Below are 19,724 nucleotides of genomic sequence, written 5' to 3'. Positions count from 1 at the left end.
AGCACCAAAGGGAGCTGGGAAACGGTTCGTGCGAGTGCGTGCGTCCCGGAAATACTTGGAACTAGAATGAAATCACCCTCAAGTCCCTCCTGCCTCGTGGAATAATGGGAAATGCAATTTCTATACGTCACTTTAATCCGAGCCTGTGTTCATACTAAGTGCCCTGCCCTTTCTGAAGTCTGAATAAAGTCTCTGTTCCTGACTGCAATTCCCAGTGGGTGCAGAGCCCCGGGACGGACCGGTAGCATTCAAGCCTTCTCGGACTACATTAACCAAAAGGCAAAGCGCGGATCCGCTTTCGCTCCCTTCTCTAGGAAAACGGCTCAACCCCCCCAACCCAGAGCAGGTGTTTCTGGGAGTTGTAGTTTCTCAGCCAAACAATGCCTGCTGCCCTCTGACGGCAGCTCTGAGTCGAAAAGCAAAAATCTGAGTCAAACCCCAAAGCCTGGGAAATAATCCCACACTGGACCACGAAGGCTCAGGAGGGCTGTCGAGTGGGGCGGGATAGTGTCGGTTACTTAACGGCCAGAACCCGTGGGACATGCGCAGTGGGCAGCGCATAGGCAACCGCCACGAGGGCATTGGGATACATGGGAGTCAGGGAATCTTAACCAGGGTGTTTGTGTGACTGAGAACGTTTGTGGAGCGGTGCTAGGGCGGGTTGTAAGTGTCTGCGGGGCCTGTGGGTTTCTGGAGGTACTCAGGCGAGTGCGAGGACAAGTGAAGGGATCTTATTGGGGATCAGTGAAGTCAGAGCGAACTTGGGGTGTTCTTAAACTGTCTGTGGGAGACTGAAAAACTACTGCTAACTGGGGGACTTGAAAGGATAAGGGGTGGATGAGAAGCATCAGAAAGGACCTTCGAGGATTTGTGGGGGTTACAGGTATGAAGGGAATCTCTGATGGGATGAATTAATTGATGAAGTGTCATGAAACCTATAAAGGGCTTTCTATTTGGAACCAGAAATCCTGGAGGATGTGGACGGGAGCAAGGGTGTGGTCTTGCAGAAACTAAATAGATACAGGTGGGTCACCAAAGATTAGAGGGTCCACTGGAGTTTTCAAGACCAGAAGCCACCTGTCACATCGTGGTCAGCCCAAACTGGGGGCAACGAGTCTGTTTGGGTCTGGTGTGACCTAGAGAGCAGTTCTGGAACTGAGAGCTTATGAATCCATGTTAGAATTGTTAGAGATGCTTTGAAGGCACTGGAATCAGGAGCTCAGACTTTAGGCAGGGTCCTCCCACCTCCCCCAAAGGATGCCATCCCCCTTTCTCCCTCACACCACCACCCTTGCATCTATGTTGCCAGGAAACATGCCTCATCCCAACTTCCAGAAATAACCATGTGTCCCCCCACCCATGGGAATGACTTACATCACCCAGGAGAGGGAGCAGTTGCCCACAGGCTGCCACTGGAGCCTCGGTTTCCTGCCAATACCCCATCCCTGAATCCTCTCTTCATTGCCAACCTCCGGACATCATCTGGGACTACCCACTCCAGGCTGGCATGAAAAGAGGATGAGGAGAAAGTAGGGAGGAGTTGCACAGGGTGGGGTTCCAGTGAAGCCATTCCAACAGGCCCGGAGCCCTCCATTCTCATTCTGTCTCTTAGCAGCTGTGAGGCTTTGGGAAAACTGGGTCTCAGGCACCTCACCAGCACTTAAGGAGTTGGGCTCTCAGAGAGCACTTGCAAACTGGGTGCTTCCTCCTGATTCTTGCATCCTTGAGGAGAGCTCTCCAAGCTAGGCTTCTAGCTTGAGCTCACCTCTGAGATCCTATGATCTTGAGACCGTGGTCTGGATCCAACCATCCTGGTTTTAAGAGAAAACTCAGGAGGTGAAAGAACACTTCCGAGATAGACCTCACTGAAAGTCGTGGCTGGGCTTAGGGTTTTTTTTTTTCCCCCAGAGAGGATGGTGGGGATTGAGCCCACAAGCTGGGCATGTGCCCCTGGCCGGAACTGAACCGCTGTATCCACTGAGCCAAACTGGCTAGGTTGTGAGCTTATGGGTCTTAAGCAAGTCATTAAATCACTTCCCCTACCTTGCAGGATGTTGGAGACAAAGCATTGCAGCTCCTAAGTACCAGATACTTGGTACAGGTCAATCAGTAGCAACTCTGCTTCAGTCCCGACTCACCTCGTTGGCAGAGGGTGTCCCATGGTTCCATGGGAAGATCCTTTGCAAGATCTACATTTTGAGACTGAAGGCATGTCCCCAAAGGATCCCAGAATAACCCAGAAATGCCCCAAGGAAAGTGACAGGTGGGAGGACACTCGAGTATGGTGCAAAGGGCAGTCCAGGGCCCAGGGACATGGATAGCGATTCACACCCAGACAGGAAAGGCATTTCAAGCTATAGGTGAGGTGTCTAAATGCTTCAGGGACAAGTGGTCCCGTGGAACAGGGGAGCAATCAGATGACAGAGTAGGCCCAAGACCTTAATCATCAGACATTGGGGGTTACGTGCCCCTCAAGGTCAGGAGATCATTTCCCAGGCGCTGGACTTGATCCATTCAGATGAGATCAGGCACAGCACACTACTCTGGCCACTGATCCACTGGGAGCCAGTCAAGGCCCCCATCCTTCAGAATATAACAGACTATGGCCCTGCAGTGAGACAGATCACTCCATCCAAAGGCCCAAAGTTTTATTGTCTTGAATACATTCTCCAACAGCCCTCCACTTCCCTCCCCTCCCACCCTCCACCCCCAATACAGAATAAGGCTTGACCACAGACCCTCACCCCAAGGGGCCCCAGCTGGGAGGCAGAGGGGGCTTCCAGTTTGGTTTCAGGGTTCACCTTTCCCACCCCCCACCCACCTGCCTATGGGCTGGTCCTAGGAGCAGCTGGGGGTGAAGGGGTTGGACCAGTGCTGGGGTGAGGAGTAGAAGAGGCACTTGTAGAAATTTGTGGCCACCCCTCCCCCTCCTCTCCCCCCTACCCCCTCACACACAATTTTTGGTTCATCATAAAACGTCCAACTCTCCCGCTGTAACCTGTGGGGCTAGAAACCAGGCACTCGTGGCCCCTGGAGGGGCAGGGAAGGCTGAACTGGGGCTAAGGATGGCTGGAGGTGGACAGAGAGGTATAGGAGGCACAGACGGGAGGGAGACAAGGCTTTACTTCCTAAGCGATTGTAATAAAAAAGTTCCTGGGCACCGAGGCCGGGGCCTCAGTTCAAATATAAATTCCCCAGAATGGAGGTGGCCCCCTTCACTCCCTCCCCCCACCCCATCCCTCACCACCACTTTGCCCAGAGCTTAGAAATCCAGAGACCGGACAGCCCCCAGCCCTGGACACCCACCCACCCTCACAATTAAAAAAAAAAAAAATTAACTTTTATACAAAACATGGGGAGAGGAAAGGGAGGAGGCAGGGAAGAAATTAGGGCTGCCCTCACCTCCAGGACACAGGGGAGTTAAGGCAGCAAAAGAAGCATCGGGGGTGGGGGCATTCCCCTGCCCAGGGCCCTCAGGAATCTCGATGCTCCAGGGAGAGCTGGGCTGTGGCGTGCTGGAGGTCAGAGCTCACCCGCCTCGGGGTAAGGGGACCCCCAGCCTCCCCTCGCACCTTCTTGTCCTCACCCTCATCCTCGAGGCCCCCGGCGGAGCCCCCGCCCCCCTCCAGGCGACAGTCTTCACTCCAGCGGCGTTTAAAGCGCAGCTTGAGGGGCATGCACTGCGTGGCCCCCGGTGCCTCGCCCGGCTCAGGCTTGGGGGGCACAGGGGGCGCACGAGGCGTCTTGAACACCTCTCCATCTTCCTCATCCTCGTCGCTTATGTCCGTCACCTCCACCTCCTCCGACTCCCCTTCCGAAATGGGTTCCACCTTGATCTGCGGCGGCGGCGGTGGTGGTGGTGGGGCCAGCGCCCCCAGCCCCTCAGCCAGCCCACCGGTGCCGCCACCACTGCCAACGCCGCCGCTCTTGTCGGCGCCCACCGGAGCCTTCTCGCCTGCTGCCCGCTGCCGGCGTCCCAGTGGGGGTGGCTGGAGCTTAAACTTGAATGGGGAGGAGGACGAGGCTGACGAGGGGACCGGCGGGGTCTCGGGTGCCATGGGTGGCAGCGGGCACTTGTCAGGGCGCTGGGGCTGGGGCACCACCAGCCCAGGGTAGTGCAGGAAGGCGCGGGGGCTGAGGTGGTAGTTGTAGACGCTTTGGGTGTGGGCCTGCAGGTACCGTTTCATGTCCTCGGGGCTGAAGGAGAAGTGCGAGCCTCCCCCTGAGCCGCTGGGGCCCCCGCCACCACTGGGATACATGGGGCTCAGCGTGGGCGAGGGCGTGTAGGCCAGGTGGGTGGGCGTCATGGGCAGAGCTGGTGAGAGCTGAGGCGGTAACAGGGAGCCGGGCCCAGCCAGAGGGGACACAGGGAAGGGGCTCAGGGGCTCAGGGCCACCCCGGGGCCGGGGGTAAACACGGAAGACGCCAGGGTCGTGGGGCAGGCGGGCCAGCGGGGGCCCGCGGAAGGCACCCAGCTCCGGAGGGCCTGGCGGTCGGGCCCGAGGGTCCTCTCCCAGGGGCTCCTCCAGCTCTGAAGTGCCATCGCTACAGTCACTGACCGAGCCGCGGCCCAGGCGTCGGGCCACCACAGCCGAGAAGAGGGAGGATGAGGACGAAGAGCAGGCTGGTGGCGAGCGGGGATCCTCGGTGGGGGACAGCACCTCGGAGGGTGTTGAAGGAGGGAATCGGAAGTGGCTGCCGCCCGATGGCACTGGAGGGGCGCTCTGGGGCACCGCACCCCCTAGCAGGAAAGAAGACATGGCATCAAGGCCACCGGCCTAGCCCGGACACACAGACTGACCCTCTTCCCTCAGAGGCCGTTCCCGCCAGCCCCGGTACTCACCAGCCAGCCCCACGTCAATGAAAGGGTAGTTAACGAGCACCAGTTTGTTGAAGTTGAATTTGTAGGTGAACCGTTTCCCCTTAGTTTTGTGCAGAATGCGTTTGTTATAATAATAGCTGTGGATGCAAAGACACCATCGGTTTAGTCACAGGGGACCCAAATCCGGGCCCCCATACCATGACACGCCTTAGGTGCTGCTCACGGAGGGAGACCGAGACACCCAGGCCACAAGAGAGACATCGAGTCCCCAAGGGTAAGGACCACACCCATGGCCATTCTCTCCTCAGGACACCTCCTTTAGGCAAATGGGTTCAGAGAAGGGTTAGGACTTGCCTAAGGCCGATGGCTATGACTTGCAAGAACCAGGAGTCAAGCCCAGTGTTTATTCCCAGAGGTCAGGGGCTCTCCCATGGGTGGGGAACTGTCCTGTCTGCCCAGGGGCCGTGCCCTCCTCACCGCAGGGCGCGGCTCAGCTTGTCGTAGTTCATCTGGGGCTTGCACTTGCGGACGCCCCAGAGCCGGGCCACCTCGTCGGGGTCCTTGATGACGAACTCCCCGTAGTCCCCCTGCCAGGCGATGACGCCCTGGTACTCCTCCTTGCGCAGCAGCTCCAGGATGAAGTGCCACAGCTGGATCTGCCTCGAGCCGGGCGACGACTCCGGCTTGTAGGCCCAGTCCGGGAAGGCAAACCCTGGGGACAGCAGGCAGGGAAGTGGCTCCAGGTTAGGGTGCCAAGTCCAGGCCTCTGCCTCCCCCCCACCCCCGCCCCCGCCCCTGCCCCCGCCCAGGGGCTACCTCCTACCCCACCCTCAACATGGGGAAATCCATCTCCCCTAAGCCAAGACAAGACCTGGGCAGGCCAGAGAGACAGTGTGTGTCTGTCTGTGTGAGGGGGCTAGATGGGGAGGGGGGGAGCTGGAGCCTGCTCCAGCAACACCGGGAGAAACAGGAAACCGTCGGCGGCGGGTGGCGGCGGGTCCCGGGGCCAGTGCCAGGGGGCCAGGCACCAAGCCAGGCCGGCGGGCAGGGCTGCCAGTGGGGGAAGGGCAGGAAGGGGTACATGTGGCCAGATGGTTGGAGCGAGGCCCCCCAGGACCCCCATTCCCATTCAGAGCCAGTCATACTGACCCCCAACCCTGCAAGCTCCGCTGGTCCCCTCCTAGAAACACACACTGCCCCCTCCCAAGACCTACCGAGCCCTTACTCCCACCCCAAGACCCGGGAGGCTTTTTTTTTTTCTTAAAAGGACCAGGAGGGGTGGGGTGGCTGGTTGACGATGAGGTCAGCGCTTGCACACACAGAGGCTTCTGTCTTCCCTGGAGAGTGAAACCCAGACTGTCTGAGAGAGGCCCCCCAAGCCCGGACCCTCTGTGCTGCACTGCCCGCCCCAGACCCAGGCACATGGGCCCAACCCGGCTGGAGGGCCCCAGCCCAGGCCTCAGATTGACTAGGCTGAAGCCTCTTTTCCCTTCTGCCTTCTCATCCTCAGCTATTTCCCTGCCCACCTGCCTGCCCGCCCCCAGCATTAACCTTGGATAGAGGTTGGTGGTGGGCTGGCTGGTCCCTAGAGGGGGTGGGCAGCCTGGGGGGGAGGAGGTGGGGGGGCTGCGGTTGTTGTCATTTCCCAAACCCCCGGGTAATCAGGGACCATCAATAATTCAGCACCAGGCAGCCGGTAATGGAGGGGTGGGAGGAGGGAAGGAGGGGAGGAGGCAGGGCAGGGGCCCTGATGCCACTAGAGGGAGAAGGCAAGGATAGACAGCTACAAATGGGCGGGGTCCCAAATCCCAGGCAGGCAGTGTGGGTCAGCCTCTCTCTGGGCTGGCCCTGGTTCAAGCCCCAAGCTCAAGCAGGTACCAACCAAGCCTGGGGCAACGCTGAGGCTCCACCCCAGTCTGGAATCCAGAAGGGGATTCTTCCTCTTGGGGACCCAGGGGACCAGCAGTTCCTGCTCCCACAGGGACCGCCCCCCTCCAAATCCAGAGCAGACTCTCCCCCCAATGCTCCCACCCCTGGCCAGCATTCTCCCGAGTCCCTGCCCCATTCAGAAATCCCAGCCCCGAGCCAGGGATACAGCAGACATCAGCAGCCACTGCTTAATTCGGGAGTGACAGCCCCTGACAGCGCCTTCCAGGGACCCCAGCATCCACAGCCCTATCCTTCTCTCAGGAACCCCATTAGCCCCGTCCTGCTGGAGAACCCAGGCCCCACCAACCCTTGGGAACCCAAGTGAGCAAACCAAAGCTCCGTAAACACCCCATCCCCTCCAAAAAGCTCCCGGCCCCACCAGGACACCGAGCTCCACGTAGCTCCCACCTAAACTCCAATCTGGCACTCAGAGCCAGGAGGAGGGGGTGGGGGTAAAGCCCCTGAGACAGTCTGGGTTTGGAGGGGTGTGCTGACTTCCACCCTACCCCCCAAATTAAAGCCACCCTTCCCAACCCACCCACCCCAGCCTCCTTGTCCCGGTAACCAGGCAACGTATGTGCAGCGACAGTCCTGGGAGCGGGGGAGCAGGAGGCTAAAAATAAACTTTGCAGAAGAGAAGGAGAGAGACTACATGCAACACAAAGGAACTCGGAAAGGAGGTGGGGGGCTCTGGAAAGGCCTCAAAAGCTGCATCCCAGGGGCTGTCCCAGGCCCCGTTGTCGAGCCCCCTGCCTGGACAACCCCCCCACCCATGGGGGCCAGGGCCCTGGCTCCCACTCTGGCAGGGACGCACCCTACCACCAGGCCCACCCCTACACTGGCTTTCCTCATCGGACACGGCATACACGAGGGCCTGTTCCCAGCTTTGGGGGGAGAAGGAAGAAGGAGGGTGACGTCAGGGTGTTTCAATGGGGCTCTGTTCCCCAGGCCTCGGAGCCTTGGAGCCAGGAGCCAGGCACGGGCGAGGGGAGCATGTGTGAGTGTGTGCTGTGTCTGAGTCCACGTGCTGAAACCAGGGAACCACCAGGCCTGCACCATGAGAGCTTGGGAGTGTAAGCGGGAGGCACATCGGGGGCAGGGAGAGAGCAGCTGACCCTGGAGGGGTGCAGGACGCTGTGAGACAGGGTGGAGATGGCAGCAGACAGGAAGGGTTAGGACAGCGGCGGCGGGGTCCCAGGCGGCACACCTGGGTCCCACAGAGGCGGGGTACATTCTCCCTGACAGGCTGTGGAAGCCTGGGGGAGCCAAACTCCTGGACACCCCCAAGTTCACATGACGTCCAAACTTTTTTTTAAAGAGACTAGGGGGGGATCGGAAGGGAGGGGCGGTGGTAAAGGAAGAGCACGCTGGCCTCCTGGGGGGCCCCACCACCTCCCCCACTCCAGGCAGCCCTCGGTGGCGCCAGAGCCGGGAAGAAAACAGGAAGTGGGAAACAGCCGCGCAGGGGAGAGGGGCCGGGATGGAGGATCGGATGGAGGGGCACCCAGCCGCCGACTGAAAGGCAGACACCGACGAGCCGACAGGCCACCGGGAGGCCATCCCAGTCCTCCATCCCGCCCCCCCCCCCCCCAGTCGGGGAACCCACAGGCGGCTCTGCCCCAAGACAGGGCTGGGGGAGCGGCCCGGCCCGGCCCGGCCCGGCCGGTCCCACCAGGGCAAGGCCCGTAGCGGGGAGGGAAAGCGAGGCGGGGTTGTCTGGGCGCCTGGACCCACTCCTCGGGGGGCAGGGGAGTCTCGGGCTGCCCCTAAAGCCCGGCGGCCCGGGAGCCCGCGGGAGCCGGAGAGTATGTGGGTCGCACGTGACTGACCCTACAGCACTCCGCACCCCGGCCGCGGCCCCCCTCCCCAGTCCCAGTCCCCGAGCGCCTTCCCAAAGCGCCGGAGCCCAGCTCCCAGCCCTTTAAGAGCCGCCCCCACCCACCGGGCGGAGGGGGGGCGGGGTGGGTGGGCCGGTCGGGGCACACACCCGCACACAGGAGCCGAGCCGCAGCCGCCGCCGGGGGAAGGAAACAAGTTTGAACAGCGGCGCCCAGCCCCTTTCCCCCTCCCCCGTCCCCGCCCGGGGCCGGATTCCGACGGGGTGGACGGGCAGGGGGCGGCGGGGACCCCTCCCCCAGCGCGCCCCGGCGCAAAGTCCAGCGGCCGGGCCCGGGGGCGGCGAGGGGGGGCCGGGGCCGGGGCCGGGGCCGGGGAAAGTCCGAGTGGGAGGGGGGTTAATCCCGGTGCCCCCCGCCCGCCGCCCGAGCGGGGGAGGGGAGCCCTGGCCCCTTAAGGAGGAGCAAGTTGGCGGAGAAGAGGGGGGCGGAGGAAGGAGACGGCCGGTTGAAAGAGAAGAGCTGGGTGCGGAAGGGGGGGCCGGGGGGCAGCCTCCGCGTCCACCCCACCTCCCCTCCCCTGCTCAACCTCCGGCCCCGGCGGGGCGGGAAGGAGGTGCCGGGTCTCCCCTGAGCCACCTTAAAGCCGCGCGTTCTAAGGTCGGAAACAAAAAGTTCCTTTTTCGAACGTTCGGGCAGCGCTTTGGAACTTTGCGACTCCGCGCGGGCGGGGGAGTGAGGAGCCGGCGGAGACGGGCGGGGGAAGGGCAGCGGAGCCCGGACCCCGAGCCCCAGATCCTCACTCACGCCCTCCCCCTAAAAGCCATCCCTGTCCCCCCTGAGCCGATGCAGGGCACGCACCGCAGTGAAGGTCACCGGCCGGACCGCGCAGCACGGGGCCGGGGATAGCGGGCCCCGTGGACAGCCCCCCAACGCCCCGCACACGTCCCGGCCCCAGAGTGCAACGTGACATAACGGCGGGGTGGGACCCCGCCATCCCCTTTATCCCGGGAGCGGGGGAGAACCCAGTTTTCGGTGTCCAGTCAGGGAGAAGACCGACACTCGCGGCACCCAAACCACTCCGGCCGGAACCAGAAATTGGGGTCCCATGCAGCACCCCCCCCCCCGGCTCGCGCCGTAAGATGCAACAGGTCTGGCGTGCTTGGGGGTCCCCCGGAACTGAGGATCACTCGGGCTCCTCCGCAGCCCCTTTGCCCCCCCAAAGTTTCTCCGCCTGGTTTCCCGGGGCAACAAGTCTCCCCCACACGTGCTGCCCCCGCCCCCACCTGTGTCTGCCGGGGTCTTCATGCTGGGGGGCCCGGGGCAAGGCACCCCGACTCCGGGCCGCAGCTCCCGGGGCCCGCGCTGCCCCGTCCCGTCCCGCGCCGGTCGGGCCGCCCTCGCCGCTTCACCCGGCCTCGCCTCTCAGAGCCTCTCCCCTCCCCGCCGCCGCCTCCCGGGTTAATATCGCACTCCGGGGCCGGGACGCCCACGCCCCCGGGCCGGCGACGTCACCGCCGCGTCGCCATGGAGACCCTGCGCCCGCCCCCTCCCGGCGCACTCACACACACACTCTCGCCGGCGCACAGCCACTGAGGACTCGCCGGCTCTGAGCTTAAAGGGGCCGCGCAACGGGGGAGGAAGGAAGGTGGGGGTGGGTGGTGGAATGGGGTCTCAGGGGTCATGACCCTTCTCGGAGACTCCCAGTCTGCAGATAACTTAAGTTCTCGGCACTCGGGACCTGCCTCCCCTCCTCTCCTGCCCACTGCAGGATCCAGATTGTCTTTTGGGAAGCCTGTAAGAGGGCAGGGGGCACCTTCTCAGGGAGGGGCAGCAACTTTTGTCGGGAGGAGGCGTGGACCTTTTGGGAGGAGGCAGAATTTTCTCTGCTGGGCGGCAGGGGGGAGGGGGAGGTCAGAACCTTGGGAGATGATCAAGATCACATTTCCCAGCCTAGCTTTACCCCCTACCCTCCCATCCCTGAGTCTGAATGGGGGCAGCTGTCCAGGGGTGGGGTGGAATGGGTGGAAAGCATTTCCCAGCATCGGAAATGAGGAGGCGGCTGTGCCCTTCGCTTCTCCGGGGATGGGGTCTTGGCCTTCCAGATAGCCCCAATCCCAGCTGGGGAGGAAGTGACCAAAGTGACCACCCCAAGCTGCAGCTGTCCAGGGGACCGGCCAACACCGGAGGTACCCCCACCTCCACCACCAGGACAGAGGGTTCCGGTGGTGAGGCCAGGATACGAGGGGGCGACCAAAGTCCGAACAAATGTGCTCCCACGGGGCACTGGGGGGGTCGCTAAGAGAGAGGAAGGCAGGTTTTGGCGTGTAGGGCAGTGGTGAAGTTTGTGCTCCGAAACTGGGAGGGATGGGAGCAGTCTTCTGCTTGGGGAAACAGGAAATCAGCGCTGATCAGATGGCTAACGGAGCCACCAACGGGAAAGGGCAAGTAGAAGCAATACTCACAGGCGGAGCCTGGAAGCAGTCTCAAAAAAGACTGAGGTGCCAGAAGATGGGATTATGGGGGAGGGGTGCTCAAAGAGGCTGAAGCCCAGAAGAGGGGCAGGGAGAGCTAGGCTGCCGGGAGGGAAGGCCTGCAGGGTCAGCTCTGGGTTCTGAGGGCTTCGAGTCCAGCCTCCGTTGCTGAGTTCCTAGCTGCCTTACAGCAGGAAGTCCCTCACCAGTGCCTCAGTAGAAGGCTCAGGCCTCTTCCCTGGGGAGATCAAGGACTCCGGGGAAGCATCAACCCCCTGGTGAATTAATTATGTAACCTTGACTACTGACACTGCAGCTCCCCCACGGATATTGTAACCTTCTGGGAGCAGTGTGGTCCTGCAATCATCATCATCATCGTCGTCGTCGTGGTAGTTATAACTGCTCCCAAACTCCTAGCGCTCATAATGTGCCAAGCACTAAGCCAAGCACTGTCCAGGGCATCATCTCGTTCATTTCATCTTTACAAAAGCCCAAAAAGGAGAATTACTATCGCTATACCCATTTACAGATTAAGAAAGTGAGGCCCAGATGGGTAAGTCTGCCAAAGTCCTTCAGTCATGAAGTGTTGGAGCCAGAACTCAAATCCAGATCTATTCAAATGGAAACCATCACTCTTAAGCCCTAGGCCTTACTACCACTTTTACTGCTCTCCACCCTTGGATGAAGATAATGCAGAGTCTCAAAGACAATAGCCTTAGTGACCCCTGCCCTCCCACCTTCAAGTCAAAGACCTGGGTTGCAACCCTAACTCTTCTACTTCTGTCGGTGACAGAGAGCCAGTGTACCTCTCTGAGCCATAGTTTCCTCATCTGTAAAATGGGGATATTAACAGCCTACATACCGTAACCAGGTTGTTGTGAGAAATCTTGGATGTGAAGTAAGTATGCCATAAATACTGTTAACAATTATTAGCAGAGTGAGCTAGGTTCCCCGTGGATAATGTAAGCACCCATATCCCTACAGACTCCAGCTGTAGACAATAAACACACAGCATTGACAGTGAGAAATCTCCTGTAAATGGCATAATCCCACCCTGACAGTTGGGTAAACTCAATCCCACTGCTTCTATGAAACACAATTATGGATGGTGGGCATACTTCGTCCGTACCACCCACAGAGAATGAGAGTCCCTGGTGGAAATGTCCCCTGGACGGTGTAACCTCTGGTGGTTTGGGAAGACCTGGTCACAGATACTACATGTGATTTCACCATAGAAATGTATTAAAAAAAAAAAAAAAAAAAAAAAAGCCAAAACCGGTTTGGCTCAGTGGTAGAGCGTCGGTCTGTGGACTGAAAGGTCCCGGGTTCGATTCCGGTCAAGGGCATGTACGTTGGTTGCGGGCACATCCCCGGTAGGGGGTGTGCAGGAGGCAGCTGGTCGATGTTTCTCTTTCGTCAACATTTCTGGCTCGCTGTCCCTCTTTCCTCCTCTCTGTAAAAAATCAATAAAATATATTTAAAAAAAAAAAAAAAAAGAAAGAAATGTGAACCCTTTGCCGGGACCAGTTTGGCTCAGTGGATAGAGCGTCAGCCTGCGGACTGAAAGGTCCCGAGTTCGATTCGGGTCAAGGGCACGTACCTTGGTTGCGGGCACGTCCCCGGTAGGGGTGTGCAAGAGGCAGCTGATCCTTGATTCTCTCTCATCGATGTTTCTAACTCTCTATCCCTCTCTCTTCCTCTCTGTGAAAAATCAATAAAAAATATATTTTTTTAAAAGATTAAAAAAAAAAAAGAATGTTGGATTAATTATAAAAAAGAAAGAAAAAAAAGAAATGTGAACCCTCTCGGATAGTTCAGTTGCCTCTTCAACACCAAGAATCCCCTCCAGGGAAGGTGAACCCCACCATTACTATGTGAAACACACAGGTATTGTGAACTAGTAATTAAAATTATTCATCACACCGAATCAGTTTGGCTCAGTAGATAGAGCGTTGGCCTGCGGACTGAAAGGTCCTAGGTTCGATTCTGGTCAAGGACATGTATCCCTTTCTCTTTCTCTCTGTAAAAAAATCAATAAAAATATTTTTTTTAAAAAATATATTTTATTGATTTTTTACAGAGAGAAAGGGAGAGATATAGAAAGCTAGAAACATCAATGAGAGAGAAACATCGACCAGCTGCCTCTTGCACACCTCCTACTGGGGGTGTGCCCGCAGCCCAGGTACATGCCCTTGACCAGAATCGAACCTGGGACCTTTCAGTCCGCAGACCGAGGCTCTACCACTGAGCCAAACCGGTTTCGGCTAAAAAAATATTTTTAAAAATTATTCATCACTACTCATTCCTTGAAGACATACCATCCAACCCCAGGGCTATGTCAACTCCAATGAACAAGGGGACCCATCTCTAGTTTACTATGGAAAGCGGCCTGAACCAGTGAAAAGCCCAGCCTGTGATGAAAAATGTAACACTCCATGAAGAAAACAATTCTTTTTTTTTTTTTTAATATATTTTATTGTTTTTGTACAGAGAGGAAGGGAGAGAGATAGAGAGCTAGAAACATCGATGAGAGAGAGTCATCGATCAGCTGCCTCTTGCACACCCCCTACTGTGGATATGCCTGCAACCAAGGTACATGCCCTTGACCGGAATCGAACCCGGGTCCCTTCAGTCCCCAAGCCGACGCTCTATCAATTGAGCCAAACCGGTTTTGGCTGAAGAAACCAATTCTATCTGATCAGTGAGGACACCCCTATCCTCCCATGGAGCTAGCAATCCTTGTTCCAGTTTACTGTCCTAACACAGATAACATTCATCCTATTGTCAAATTAAGGCATGGACAGAACCTATCCCCACAGAAGTCACAACCCTTTAAGACTTCACTCCTGGAAACTGAGGGAACAATAAAAATCATAGTCACAACCCCCTACCCCCTGTGATCAATAATGAAGTATTACTGCTCTGTGAACATTGTAGTTCCCTTAGACATAGTGTGACTCGTCTTATAGAGTGTGTAGCCACGTAAGTAGGGGATGACCATCCCAAACAGGAAATGTAACCCCATGATGGCATCACCCTTCCTCATCTCCCTGACTTGAAATGCTGAAGGGCCCCAGGGCTCAGTCCCAGTCCTCTTCTCTCCTCATGTTCTGTCTCTACGCTGATTGCACCCAAATTTCTCTCTCAGCTCAGACTCTCCCGAATTGCAATCTCACACATCAAAGTGCTTCACCGGCATCTCCATTTGGACTTCTCAAGTTCTCCAGGTCAAGATGGTCCTCCAGACTGTCCCCACCTATACCCCCAACTGTCCCCACCTACACCCCTGCCCCGTCTTTACCATCTTAGGAAATTGCAACTCCATTTTGCTGGTTGCTCAGGTTGAATAGCTTAGAGTCATCCATGACCCCTTTCCCTCATCTGTCATCCAATCTTTTTAAAAAATATATATATTTTATTGATTTTTAAATATATATATTTTATTGATTTTTTACAGAGAGGAAGGTAGAGGGATAGAGAGTTAGAAACATCAATGAGAGAGAGACATCGATCAGCTGCCTCTTCACACCCCCCACTTGGGGATGTGCCCACAACCAAGGTACATACCCTTGACAGGAATGGAACCTGGGACCCTTCAGTCCGCAGACCGACGCTCTATTCACTGAGCTAAACCGGCTTCGGCCTGTCATCCAATCTGAAGGGATGTCCCATCAACTCTGATTTAAGATACTTCAGAATTAGCTAATCTCCACTGTCACCACCACACCCCTGGTCTGGGCTCTTCTCATTTGTCTCCCTCCTGCCACCAACCCCTACAGTCTGTGCTCTACCCACAGCCAGAGACATTCTATTAAATCAGATGATATCTCTTTGCTGCCTTTTGCCCACTGTGAGTAAAAGCCAACTCCTCACCTCACCTTTCCCTTCATCTCCATCCTCTTGGCTATTTTTAAAAAAATATATTTTATTGATTTTTCACAGAGAGAAAGGGAGAGGGGATAGAGAGCCAGAAACATCGATGAGAGAGATACATTGACCAGCTGCCTCCTGCACATCCCCCACCAGGGATGTGCCCAGCAACCAATGTACTTACCCTTGACCGGAATCGAACCTGAGACTGTTGAGTTCGATTCTCTATCCACTCTATCCACTGAGCCAAACCGGTTTCGGCTCAGTGGATAGAGTGAAAGAGAGAGGGACAGAGAGACAAAAACATTAATAAGGACAGAGAATCATTGATTGGCTGCCTCTTGCATGCCCCCAACTGGGACTGAGCCCACAACCCAGATATATACCCTTGACCAGAATCAAACCCAGGACCCTTCAGTCTGCGGCCGCCATCCTATTCAGTGAGCCAAACCAGTTAGGGCCTCTGGCTATTTCTTGAATATGCCAGACACATTTCTGCTTTGGGGATTTTTGCCAATGTTGTTTCATCTGCCTGTAAAGCCTTTCTCTCCCCTTCTCCCCACACTCCGAGTAGTCTGCATAGTTCTGTCCTTCATCCCCTTTAGGTTTTTACTCAAAAAGCACCTTCCCAAGATCTTACCTGACCTTCCTAGGTCCCAAATGCCTTCTATATACTATGTTTCTTCATAGCTCTTATCCTCATCTGACATATTTCCACAACTTATTTGCTTATTGTCTGAATCCCTCCTCTTTATCGTCAGCTTTAAGAGGGCAGGGGTTTTGTTGCCTGCAGTATCCTCCAAGCCTGGCACAATGTTTGACAATCTATGAGAGAATAAACTCATCTTTGAACAGTGAACTCCCTATACTCAAAGCAATACCAATAAATGTAGCCCCAGACACATAGACACACTCTCATGGCCAGTTGATGCCAGCACAACCCCCTAAAACATCTGAAACTGGGTATGAATCACACAAACAGGAAAAATCCTTAAAGGGTTTGCTTGTCCTCCTGAATGTCAGCTCCACAAAGCAGGGGTTTGGACTGTTTTCTTAGCTGCTTTATCGCTGGTGCCTAGATCCTGGTCTGGCATAGAACAGGCTGGTGACACTTTTTGCCAGTGTGAACTGAGTAGACACACGGTTGGTATCACCTCACAATAAAAACCCATACTGCCGAAACCGGTTTGGCTCAGTGGTAGAGCGTAGGTCTGCGGACTGAAAGGTCCCGGGTTCAATTCCGGTCAAGGGTGTGTACATTGGTTGCGGGCACATCCCCGGTGGGGGGTGTGCAGGAGGCAGATGATCGATGTTTCTCTCTCATCGACGTTTCTGGCTCTCTATTTCTCTCCCTTCCTCTCTGTAAAAAATCAATAAAAAATATTTTTAAAAATAAAAAATAAAAATAAAAACCCATACAGAAGGTAGGGTGTCCATAACTGACAGAAACCTTCATATACAGTGTGACTCTTATATGAACAGTATAGATCCATATAGACAGTGCTCACGTGTGACCGACAGAAAGCTCATACAGACAGGGTGACCTTCATAAAGGATATGAGCCCCATGCAAACAGTGCTCCCTTCATAAACTGTGTGAACCCCATGTAACAGGCCGACCACATAAATGTTGTGAATTGCATATACACTGAGTGGCCAGATTATTATGATCTCTGAATGCATAATAATCTGGCCACTCAGTACACACACACACACACACACACACACACACACACACACGCGCGCGCGCGCGCATGTGCGCACGTTCTGCCCAGTGCACGAATTCGTGTATTGGTGGGGTCTGGCCAGTCTGGCCAGGGGAAGGGGACATAGGTAGTTGGCCAGCCTGCCTGCTGGTCGAACTCCTGGTCGAGGGGACAATTTGCATATTAGCCTTTTATGATATAGGATATACACTGAGTGGCCAGATTATTATGCATTCAGAGATCATAATAATCTGGCCACTCAGTGTAGGTAGTGTGGCCCTCATGAACAGCTTGAGCCCCAGATAGGTGGGGAGACAGCAATAATAATGTGTACCCCCTAAAGGCGTATTGCCTTGTTAGTGTGCACTACCAGACAGACAGCATAACTTCTTTAACACTGTGTGATTTCCTCTGACTACAAGTCAACACCAGTAACCTGGGTATGGCCCCCCCAAGCCATATAAACAAGGTCACTTCCATCAGCCGTGTGACTCTTCATGTGAACAGGGGAGCCCCATAGCCAATGTGGCCTCATACAGTATAGCCCGTGGATATTGTGGCCCCTGCTTGGGTGGACCACTCTGTGAGCATGTGGACTCACCAATGGGTGCAATAAACCCTAATATCACTATGCCCATTTCATTAGGTCACACTTAATGTAGCCCTTTCCCATAGACAGGGAGAAACCCCACCTTCCACTGAACCCTTTGGGCCTTTGTAACCTTCATAATATTATATGATCCCCCACGAAAAATCTTAATGCTCTCATAAAAAGTTACCCAATTCCCTTTCAACACCCATGTAGTAGGACAGATGGCTCCCTGAAAGGTGGTGTAACCTGTTTTGGACGATGGGGCCATGAATGAAGGCGAAGAAATGGTGAATTTCTGAATGGCAGGGATATCCCAGGGCCCATACAAATCACCACTCCAATTGTTAAGCACTTACTGTATGCCAGGCTGTGGATTCAACATCTCATGTCATCCTTGCCTCAACTTTATGAGGAAGGTACTCTGATGTTGCCCATTTTTCTGATGAGCAGAGTGAGACCAAGAGAGGTTACAGGTCCAAGGTTACACAGGCAAAAATCTTTATAGCTGGGACATCAAGCACTAGACCATAATGCTTCCTGATGAATTAATAAATGCCCCACAGATATGCTGAACTCTAGAATCCTTCCCAAAAACCCCACCACTATTACCATCGCACAAACTAGGACAAGGTTATGAGTAAGACTGTGACAGCATACGCTCTGTAGGTAGAAATAAGCTCCTCATGAATAACAGTAATCACAACAATAGCTAACATTTTTAAGGATTTAGGAAGAAATGAGGAACCTTTGTAATAATATGAACAATAAAGATTGATTTAAAAAAAAAAAAAAGGATTTATTCTGCTGGAAATACTACCCTAAATGTTTTGCACATGTTACTTCATAACAACTTCATAACAACCATATGCCACAGGGTTAAAAAAAATTATCCTTGCTCTGCCAGTGTGGCTCGGTGGTTGAGCCTTGACCTATGAACCAGAAGGTCACGTTTGGATTCCAGGTCAGGGCATATGCCCTACAGGCTAGATCCTCAGTAGGGGCTATGTAGGAGGCAGCATATCAATGATTCTATCTCATCAATGATGTTCCTATCTATCCCTCAAGCTCTCTAAAAATCAATTATATATATATACATATAGTAAAAAGCAATGTGGAGCCATGCTGGTTTGGCTCAGTGGATAGAGCATCGGCCTGCGTACTGAAAGATCCCAGGTTCGATTCTGATCAAGGGCATGTACCTTGGTTGTGAGCACATCCCCAGTAGAGGGTGTGTAGGAGGCAGCTGATCGATTTTTCTCTCTCATGAATGCTTCTAATTCTCTATCCCTCTCCCTTTTTCTTTGTAAAAAATCAATAAAACATATATTTAAAAAAAACCAAAACAATGGGGAGCCAGCCCTCTGTGAACATTATAAACACACCGCAGCCAGAGACAATCCAGAACTGACAGCAGAACCCCCTTTCATTCCAGCAGAGTGCTCCTCAGGGCAGGGTGAGCTCTTCCATGAGAGTACAGACCCACCCCCCTCACTGACAATCCCTCTCAAACCTGATACAAACGGACTGGGTAACAAGAAACACCATCCTAAACAATAGAAATCGCTCCCCAACATAACATAAGCCCCCACAGGCAATGTGAACCCTCGTCCAATATGTGTCTCCCCCTGCATGGTATCATCTCTTTTTAGACTTTCCTACTCCGGATTACCAGCAGCAAAAACCACGTGGGGGAGGGGCAAGAGAGTAGATCCCAGTGAGGTCATTGCACCGCCCAGTATGTGTCCATGATAAAGTCAACATGGACAGTGCATGTTACCACGCATAGGCAACTTTCTGTGGCTGTTGTGAACCCCTTCTGTGAAAGCATGACCCACTCTTTTTTTAAAAAAATATATATTTTATTGATTTTTTACAGAGAGGAAGAGAGATAGAGAGAAACATCGATGAGAGAGAAACATCGACCAGCTGCCTCCTGCACACCCCCTACTGGGGATGTGCCTGAAACCAAGGTACATGCCCTTGACCGGAATCAAACCCAGGGCCTTTCAGTCCGCAGTCCACTGAGCCAAACCATTTTCGGCATGACCCACTCTTTCCGAGGGTCTGCATGAGTGGACAGTGGGCTCTCTCTCATGAGTGTAATTTTCCTCAAACTCAACACTACCCGGTGGGCACAGTACACTCCCTCGTGGGAGGTAGTGCCAATGTTCAACAATATGGATCTGCAATAGGCTGGGTGCATTTCCTCACACCTGGTGTGAATCCCGTGCTCATACTGGGAATCCGACACAGAAGCGTTCCCCGTGGCCAGTGTTTATCGCTTCCATTACCCTCTTCATCCAGGGCAAATCCAATATGGACAGAGAGAGTATGGATGCACCAGCCAGGTTAACACTTGGTGCAAACCCCATATCTGGGCAGCAAGAATCTACTACTGACAGGGCATACCCCTCTCCTCCCCAGTGTGGACCCCCTCCCCCTAAAAACCTCGCTCTCACAAGATGTGAACCCCAGAAAGTGTAGCTTTCCACAGAAG

The 19,724-nt window shown here is 54.9% G+C and overlaps 1 protein-coding gene across 1 annotated transcript; it reads right to left on the bottom strand.

Annotated features, from left to right (window-relative positions):
• Window positions 1-2,634: 2,634 nt before the first annotated feature.
• Window positions 2,635-10,033, bottom strand: ERF (ETS2 repressor factor). The gene is made up of 4 exons (XM_084905635.1): window positions 9,873-10,033; window positions 5,300-5,534; window positions 4,844-4,959; window positions 2,635-4,741 (listed from the first exon to the last, which is right to left on the bottom strand). Exons 1-4 carry the CDS (start codon window positions 9,892-9,894, stop codon window positions 3,474-3,476), a joined length of 1,641 nt encoding a protein of 546 aa, XP_084761761.1. The 5' UTR covers window positions 9,895-10,033; the 3' UTR covers window positions 2,635-3,473.
• Between the last annotated feature and the right edge of the window lie 9,691 nt (window positions 10,034-19,724).

This window comes from Pipistrellus hanaki (assembly GCF_964339955.1).
Source record: "Pipistrellus hanaki genome assembly, chromosome: 15".
NCBI lineage: Eukaryota > Metazoa > Chordata > Mammalia > Chiroptera > Vespertilionidae > Pipistrellus > Pipistrellus hanaki.
This window is presented reverse-complemented; position numbering and strand designations above follow the sequence as displayed.

What these genes read in the sequence shown, in the direction of transcription:
- ERF (XM_084905635.1), bottom strand. Translation starts at nt 9,894, where the DNA reads ATGAAGACCCCGGCAGACACAG. An exon ending in GAAGACCCCGGCAGACACAG is followed by an intron (nt 5,535 to 9,872) that starts GTGGGGGCGGGG and finishes TGCTGTCCCCAG; the next exon opens with GGTTTGCCTTCCCGGACTGG. An exon ending in CATTGACGTGGGGCTGGCTG is followed by an intron (nt 4,742 to 4,843) that starts GTGAGTACCGGG and finishes CTTTCCTGCTAG; the next exon opens with GGGGTGCGGTGCCCCAGAGC.